Genomic DNA, 8,879 nt, shown 5'->3' on the forward strand with positions numbered 1-8,879 from the left:
ATTTTTTTCCCCCTCGTTTTTTTTTTTTTTTTTTTTTTTTTTTATCAAGATGACAAACCATGTTACAACAATCTAGTGTCCATCTGAGGCAGGACACGTTTTATTTTTCAGTCTATTTACTAATCTAAACTAGTAAATACAAATGCTGAAAACAATCTTAGGACAGTATGAGATTCTCACATGTGATATTTGTGAGTAATATAATATATAAATATTTAGTACTGTTTATATGTAAACATCTAAAATAATATATATAACATCATCTAACTGCTTTTATGTAAAACCACAAAGGAAATTTTATTCCAATTACATTTAAAGTTAATAGAATAAAATAAAATAAACACTTGCTAAAGCTAACTGTAAATAACCATAAGTGTTTGAATGTGTTTTATTTTGCCAGTAATTTTGAAATCTGATTAGAACTGTATGCTTTAAATTTTCCATTTTTCATTTTCTGCCTAGTGCTGTATAACTGTTAGTTTGTTTTTCCCTCAGACACAGAAAGAAGTCAGTGATTTACAGCAGTTAGAGCAGTTGTTACAACAGTTAGTACAGCAGTTAGTACAGCAGTTAGTACAGCAGTTTGTTTTCAGAGCAACAAGAAACATTGTTTCAAACTGGCAGCTCCTCCAAAGAGTCAAAAGGTGTGTTGATTGTTAAAGTATTTCCTTTAATATTGTTTGTTAATATGTTTATTTAGCACAGACTTAAAGTAATATATGGATGAAAACGGTGGTGATATGTTGATTACAACACTAAAGGAATTAAATCTCATAAAAACCATCAGTAAAGCTTCGTCTTTGTTCGGAATGGAATGCTACACATAACAATCAACTAACAATTACTGTACATGCTTGCTTACTATAGTTCTTATAATTTTATAGTAAGATATGTTGCAGGGTTCCTTTGATTTTTGTGGTGACTCTCCATGTTTTTCACAAACTTGAAATGAATGTTTCTAAGCCAGACAGCTGACCGATATGTGGAGAAGCACTGTGCTGGGTGTTATGTAACAAAAAATTTAACTTTTTTAAATCAGGGAAGAACAATCTAGTTTGTGTCCAGGATGGGTGGGGTCTGCAGGGGTTTTAGCTGCCTCCTTCCTGACCCTGGGTGAAGGGAAAGCCAACCATGATTATCCTCTCTACAGACCTGATCAACCACACAGTGATGGATGCACACATCACTATGTGATGGATGCACACAGGACTTAATAATGTATGACCAGCCAGTCCTGTGGTAGGTTGTACTTCTTGAGTTCCCTCAGGAAATACAGTCTCCAATAAATCTTGATCATTCATTATAAGTTTACTTTGGAAAACATATAAAATATCATTATTTAATGATGGTCGTTAGAATTTATATGTACTAACATTTCTTTTCACTTCATTTTGTGAAGAAAGGTAACTATCATTTAAATTTTCTGCTTCCGCATCGCTGCCTTTCAACTGCGTCGTAATTGTTTGCAGCTTGACTTTACTGTAAAAATGGTTGCAAAATAAACGGAAGGAGGAGTTGGGACTTCCTGCGGCCTGTCCATGCTCTTATTGGCTGACGGGAATTGTTTTGGTTCCGTGTAGGGCGGGATTAAGGATTTGTATATTTTGCTAGATTGGCTGAAAGGAAACGTTTATGAAACTTTATCAAAACTACATAGAAGCTTTATTTTAATACATATTGGATTATTATGACTTTTTTATTTTTGAATAAAATAAAAAATTGAATTAATTGAAGTGGGGTTTCAATTAAAAATAGAATTTAGTTTCTTTACGTAAGGCCTTTTCTTTTAGTGATTTTTTTATTCTTCAAATGACAGTATTGCCCCATATATTTTTATGTATATATTTTCTTGAATAAATGCATTTGTATTTGAAAGCAAATACAAATGCATTTTTTTGTATAATTTTCAACACCATCAATCACACAACATAACATTTTACTCCATCCAATTTCGAATGAGATTTAAATTGTTGTAATGATCTTTTTTGTTTTAAACGTTTCCTCTAACGAATGACGTTCATTAAATATTTATGTTAGACTTTGAAGAAAAACTTTCAGTGGTTCTTATCTGTCAGGATGCCCGTCATGCTGCCAAACACCAGAAAAGGGCTTCTTGAATCCCAAACAGATTATTGGCGGCGAACAAGTATTACACAGAACACAAACTCCATATTAAGAAATTCTTTCAAAATATTATGTTGCATAACTGTGAAATGTAGGTTATGTAGAGCAGCAGATTTTACAACAATGGAAATAATATTTAATTACACATTATTACCAAGTGAAGATTTTATCAGTTTTGTATGTGCTGCTTTTTATCTCGTCTAAGATTTTTAGCACGCCAAAGATGTACCATTGCTATGTGAGTTATTTCCTTTGGAGGATTCTTTGGAGTTTTAACAGAACATCAAGTCCTCACGTTGGTACTGACCTTTGCTTCGATAACTGGTTTAAAGTACCAAAACTCACCTATTTATTTGTAATTTTTACTTCATCAACACAGATCTATAAAACACGAATTGTGTATTAAGCTATCCGTATTCAATGCAAAATATACTCCTTACTGAACTGCTGTGCCGGAAGTTACAAATCGGAAGCGAACTTCACTGTCATGCAGAATGCAGCCATGTCTAAAGGTCTAACTGACGACCTGTAGTTTATTTTACTTAAAAATATAAATATTCATGGCAACGGTGTAAGAAATGGGAATGTTTTTACTACGACGGTGGATTTCACCTTAAGGTGAGGATTTTATTTTCGGGAAATTGTGTCTGTTAAGTGAGAATCTGATGTTGCTATCACAGAAGCTAACCTGTCAGATTATTTCGGCTGCAGATTTCTGTTTCTATGGTTTTGAATTATTTAATCACACAACAAGCCCTTTTTAAATATTATCTGTCATTAACTGCGTTGGTGAGCACTGTGCCATCGTGTTTGTACCGGTTTGTATATTTGTTATATAATTATTGTTGACAGGTTCCTGTTTTACTAAATGAGAAGATAAAGCTGTTCTGCTCTGAAATGCTGCTTATCTTGACATCTCTTCAGACTGTTTACGCTTTCTTGCGCCACAATGGGAATATGGCGCAAAGTGTCACTGGTTTTAAACAGCCCCCTGAGTCATTTTGTTTTCTCTGTGGGTTTTGCATGTTTTATTTACAATAACACGTCGACATAAGGTGGGGAGGATGTTCTCGTGTGAGAGTGTGCTGGTCATGCTTCTAATTCTTAGAGGTCTAAAATCTCTGCTGAAAAAATAAACACACGAATTTAACCATTCTCACTACAGATTAAGCGGATAACATAACATCTTAATCAAGTCCCCTCGGAAAAATACTTTTACAATGCTTTGTTGTGTACAGTTTGATGCATGCTGGTTGCTTCACATGCAGCTATTTTTTTTTTTTTTTTTTCAGCTTTTCATTCAACTACCCTACCAAATAACCTGCTTTTAACAAAGCATTGGAAACTCAAGAGATAAAACTTGTTTGTGAATGAGGAGAACAAGCAGATGGGGTACAGGTAGATGTTGAAAGTCCGTAACGTGTGCAAAACAACAGTCTGTGAGTGTTTTCATTATGTGTGCCAACATTATGGACCAGGCAATGTCCAGATAGAAACAGTATTAGGTAAGCATGATCAGCTCAGGTTTGTAAGTCAAAAGTTCAGAGCCAAGCTTTTGTTTTCTGTATTTGATTTACATTTTCTTTCCTTTACCTCTGTCATAAATTTATAGCATTTTGTACACTTGTGTGGTTTTAATAATTTTACTTTGGATTTTTATTGTTTGTAACTCTGATTTTGTATTTGAGTTTTTACACAGTATTTGAGAGAAAAAAAAAATTCTCACAGTCAACCGTGGTGGTGGCAGTGTGGTGATGTGGGCCTTCTTTGCTTATTCAGTACCTGAATTGAAGTCTTGAGTGTCTGTCAGTCAAGGCCACCCCTGAATGACTTGCAATAACGTTTTAGAGGGACATGGTCATTGCTAAACTTAAATCTGATTTATATCTCGTGACATTACCTTTAACATGGCATTCATGCTTGAAAACCCTCAAGTGTGGTTAAATAAAAATGCTGTAAGTCTAACTTATGTTGGTGAAGCTGAGAATTAATGAATAGAATAGTTCCAAACATCTTAATGATCCCCAAGACTTTTGGGAAAGTTTTCTGTGTCCTGGCACAAGTGGAAATATTTGAAGTCCCATTATATCTAATTAATACAGCATTTCAGAAAGAAAGAAAAAAAAAACCAAGACACTAGTTGTATGGGGAGATGGTCTAAAGTAGGGTCTAAAGGTTGACTAACCTTAACCCTTAGTCAAAGTCCTGACTTCAATTTGCCTGACCTTTTAACATCAGCAGACCTGCAAAGAATCAGACAGGTTAGAAGGTTTCCTCTGTCTGATGTTAAAATGTGTTTGATTCATTGTCTGAAATGTTAGTTTGAAAAAAAAGAAAACAGAAATTAGTATTGATAATACAAAATAATAATAATAACCACTGACATAGGGGGATTACAAGCCAATAGAGACCAACTATAATGTATAGTTTAGAGACGGCGGTCACAACTTTTAGTTTCTTAACAGGTGAGGTGACGCCATGATCCTGGTTCTCTGCACCAGCTGAAGACTGACGTGTTTGACAACAAAACTGCTGTCACTATGGGGACAACAACAAGCGAGCCATGTATCTACGACAAACTGTCTGAGAGCATCGACATCCTCCGCCAGTCGGGTTACCGCTATGGCATGTCAGAGAGAGAAATTGAGAGATTCATCAAGCAGGTCCTGGAGACCAACGAGCCAAGAAGAGAGCCGCCACAATTCCCCATTCTAAGAGCCACCATTAAGGTGAGAAACCTGTGGATAACATAGCATTCTTGTAATGTCTAACTGTACAGTAGAATGAATGTTTTAACGTCTTTTGTTTTTGTGCAGTTTCTGGTGGCTGTGGGCTTCCTGCTGGTGGTGGTGCTGGCCTTCACCTACCCACAGAGCTCCCCCCAGTTGGGTCTGGTAAATCTGGGCTGTTGCAACCGGTCGTCCCCCCTCAGCCATATCCGCCTGCTCTCCCTTCCCATTGCCAAGAAGTACAACCTGCAAGGTGGGAAACTTTGTAGCTCTTACAAAATGCAAACTTCCAGAAGGCTTGTAACAATCTGATCTTAATTTGGGACAAATAGCTTCTGTATCTTGGTGCACAATTTTATATATTTAGGAGGCTTTCTGTTAGATCGTGTGTAATCCAGTTTAAGGGATCAACTGGAGCTGTAAATATTCATTCCTAAAGTGACTTAGAGGTCCGGAAGGTTTTTAACATCACAAACTCTGATTTTCACCTTGTGTTTGTGTGTGTGGCAGGTTTTCATGAGTGGTGGAGTGCTGGTTCTCTCCGGCAGAGTCTGGTTAACTGTTCGGGATGCGCAGAAATCTCCTCAGTACTGGAAGTCCCAGAAAGCCTCAGGGGAACTGTGACTCTGCGACGGGGACCTCAGCTGGTTCTGCTGAAGGTCAGAGCTCCATTTGATCAAGAGTAGCCATCTGATGAGTTGCCCATTGTTGCTTTTGGATATTTGGTGCTATTAGAGCCTACTTTAAATTTGTTTGGAAGTATTTTTTTCCCAGTTTTCTGAATAATCTTTAGATTTTTTTTTCCTGATAAAAAGGATAAATAAGGGTCTGCTGAATTTAATATAAACACAACACTGGTATGATGTGCTCACAACCTGTGGTGATTACAGTTTGACACAAACTGACATTTGAATTGTGTTTTCAAGAGTGAAAAGGATCAGATTTTTTTTTACTCATTTTCAAAAATGCACATTGATCACATATAAAATAAATAAAAACTGCAGCAATAATACACATTCTCATTAGATTTTTTTTTTTTTTTGTAAATTCATAGTTTTTTTATTTTATTCACCAACACTGTCGTCTGCAGGGCGGGGAGTCTCTCAGCATCCAGCGGCAGCAGCTGGAGGCGCTCTACTTAGCCCATTCAGGCTCCATGTCAATTCTGCTGGAGGAGGACAGTGGTCTCCATAGCGACAACCTCGGCCTCCCTCAGGGACCTGCCAACTTCACCCTGCTCTGGTGTGAATCTGTGCCATTTTAGCACATGGATATGCTGTGATTAAACTGTTTCCTTGTCTTGCTGAAAGGTGAAGCTCAGTACCAGTCTGATGATTGAACCTCTAATGGGTTCATGAATTGTTTGACTCCATCCATCTTCCCATTAACTCTAAAGAGTTTTCTTGTTCCTGCTGATGAAAGGCCTCTCCTAAAGCATGACTCTGCCCCCATCATGTACAAAACTGGAATAGTGTGATAAGTGTTATGTGCAATTTTAGCTTTCTACCAGATATTGCATGTTGCATGTTAGTCAGAAGGTCTTATTTTGGTCTCATCTGACCAGAGCACCTTCTTCCAAATGGTAATTGAGAGTTCACTTGTTTCAAAAATGCTTTTCTTCTTGCTTTCCCTCCATAAATGCCTGATTTATGAACTAGGCAGCTAACAGTTTTCATATCGACAGATTTCCCACCTCAGCTATAGATCTATGCAGCTCCTCCATAGTTACCGTCAGGATCTCGGCTGCATCTCTGATTAGCATTTTCCTCGCTAGGTTTGTCAGTCTGTGTGAACAGCTATGCGTTTGTACGTTTGCAGATGTGTCATGCCTTTTCTTAAAGTTGAAAGCTTGAGATGTTGCTAATAGTTTTAAATTTGACGTTACTTTATTTAACTTTATAAAGTATAAATATATCACTAGTAAATATGGAATTTATTTATGTGTGATTTAATTTTAAAAACTACATATAATTAATTCATGATTGTCAGGAATCTGTCCTGACTGCCAGGACATATTCTAAAGAATATTGGAAAAATATGCATCGATACGCCATTTTTAATCAAATTGAATGTCTTTGTACTTACAGGAGGTTCAGTTCTGGAACCAGGGAAAAAGTGCTGAGATGGCTCTTCCCAAAGGCTGAGCTCTGCCCCCTGCTGGACAGCGCTGGGACCATCCTCCAGCGATGCCTGGTCATCCACAGCACAAACTCTCAAAGCAAGGCAAGTGAGGCTTGGCCCAGAATCTGAGTGAAGTATTAAACAAGAGTTACAGATACTGAAGGGAAAAATTTACGGTAAAAAAATACCACACAAAATATCTGATATTTTGATCTAAGAAGTAAAGATTGATATTTTTTTTAAAACTTATGAAAACATTTCTTTAAAATTTTTAGAATTTATTTTTAACTTTTCCACAATTTTAACTTTTCAGAATAAAATGCATTGTTCACATAAACTACTAAGCGCATCAACGAAATGGTTACAGATGCAGAAATGATGCAGGCCTTGGACTCTCTCCCGGAGACGTCATTGTTATCTGCTGCTGATGTTTCAGGGTGTCAGGGTGCTGGGTTGGCTGGTGGTGGGCGAGGGGCTGCCAACAGTGCGAGTTGTGCCTGTTCAGCGATGCCAGAAACACTGCAGCTCCTTCAACCTTTGGCTGTCACCTGGAGACATGGGTAACTCCTGCAGCAGACACATTTAAACTCCTTTAGCCAACAATAAAAAAGTTTTGTGTTAAAAGATTAAATTAGATTTGAAAGCTTTTCATTGGATCAGCCCCTTTTTATTCGCTATAGATTTCTTCTTATTCTGACCCAATCGCCGTCTTGATTGTTGTCTTCTTCTTCTGCAGTCTATGCGGACCCCCGGTACTGGCAGATGGAGCTGTTCCCCGGACGTGACCAGAACATCATTTGTGACGGCACGACCTTTTAGCCTTCAGATGGGCAGAGTTCAGGACTTGGATGTGACACATAAAGCACCTTTGAATGTTTGGAGCTTGTTGGCCTCTGTGTGCCCATCCTCTGCCCATTGTTGCCTTATAACACCCACAATATTTTGTTTATCGCACCTTTTTGGTCTGATATGCCTCTGAGAACTGAAACCAACTGCACACAAGGAGATCAGGTGGGGGAGAAAAAAAAAGCCCCTGCAAGATTTTCTTAAGAGTGAAAGTCAGAGGAATAAAGAGACTTATTCTTTAGCTGAACTGTTGAAAATTTATCTGTGCTTGTGCCACAGCTTCTAGTTGATTTCTAGCAGTTAAGAAAAAAAAAATCTCTGAAATTAATGGATGTGTCACTGATTAAAAAGGTAATAACACTGGTCCCAGACCCGGGAATCACTGCCACCATCTGCATCCTGTTCAGTGACTTGAAACTATTTTTGTTGCATTCAGATCCACATCAGTGGAAGAATAAAATTAAGTGAAATTAAGAGTGAGTGCATGAGGGGGTTTTTTTATGTGCCACCACTGGGAAATGTTTTTTAACGTGTAGACTGACCATTATTATGCAGAGACTAAAATCAGACAAGCCTATCTTGTGATAATTACATCTAGAATTTATTTAGGTGATTAATTTGGTCCTAATCATTTGCAATATTATATAAAAAAAGTTAGCTTTAAACAGTCCTGCCAATCAAGCTCCAACAATCTATTTTCCTAATTGTGATGCAATGTTTTTGCCTGAATAAAAAAGTAATCATCTTTCTTTTCCATACTATTCTACAGATACAACCCTCCATGAGCATAACCCGCTCACAAAATACATGTCCCAAGTTATTTTTTTTTTTTTCTTTCTTGCAGTCCTTGCTTGCAGGTTACATGCAAATAACTGCAATGCTGTTGTTGCATTTTAGAATGTAAAATAGTTTTCTGCATTACATTGTGTAAATTTAGAACAAAACACTAAACAAGGAGGCAAGAAAAGTAATGTGCTGTTTAATCACAAATAAAAAGGAACTTATATTTTGTGTGTAATTAAGACAGAGCTTTAAATGTAAAATTAACTTCAGTAAATA

General features: G+C 37.1%; 1 protein-coding gene across 3 annotated transcripts; it reads left to right on the plus strand.

The window, feature by feature from the left end:
• Positions 1-546: 546 nt before the first annotated feature.
• On the plus strand, positions 547-8,565 carry cunh6orf89 (chromosome unknown C6orf89 homolog). Of its 3 annotated transcripts, none has more exons than XM_015030151.1 (8): positions 547-644; positions 4,590-4,853; positions 4,941-5,106; positions 5,364-5,512; positions 5,944-6,095; positions 6,941-7,076; positions 7,411-7,534; positions 7,711-8,565. In XM_015030151.1, the coding sequence occupies exons 2-8, from the start codon at positions 4,665-4,667 to the stop codon at positions 7,791-7,793; spliced, it is 999 nt and encodes a 332-aa protein (XP_014885637.1). In that variant the 5' UTR covers positions 547-644; positions 4,590-4,664; the 3' UTR covers positions 7,794-8,565. The 3 variants fall into 3 exon arrangements, with proteins under 3 accessions (XP_014885637.1, XP_014885635.1, XP_014885638.1); XM_015030149.1 differs by lacking the exon at positions 547-644 and adding an exon at positions 2,577-2,742; XM_015030152.1 differs by lacking the exon at positions 547-644 and adding an exon at positions 2,918-2,942.
• The last annotated feature ends 314 nt before the right edge of the window (positions 8,566-8,879 follow it).

This window comes from Poecilia latipinna, unplaced genomic scaffold (genome assembly GCF_001443285.1).
Source record: "Poecilia latipinna isolate Pla-1442-1.1 unplaced genomic scaffold, P_latipinna-1.0 Scaffold174, whole genome shotgun sequence".
NCBI classification, from domain to species: Eukaryota; Metazoa; Chordata; class Actinopteri; order Cyprinodontiformes; family Poeciliidae; genus Poecilia; species Poecilia latipinna.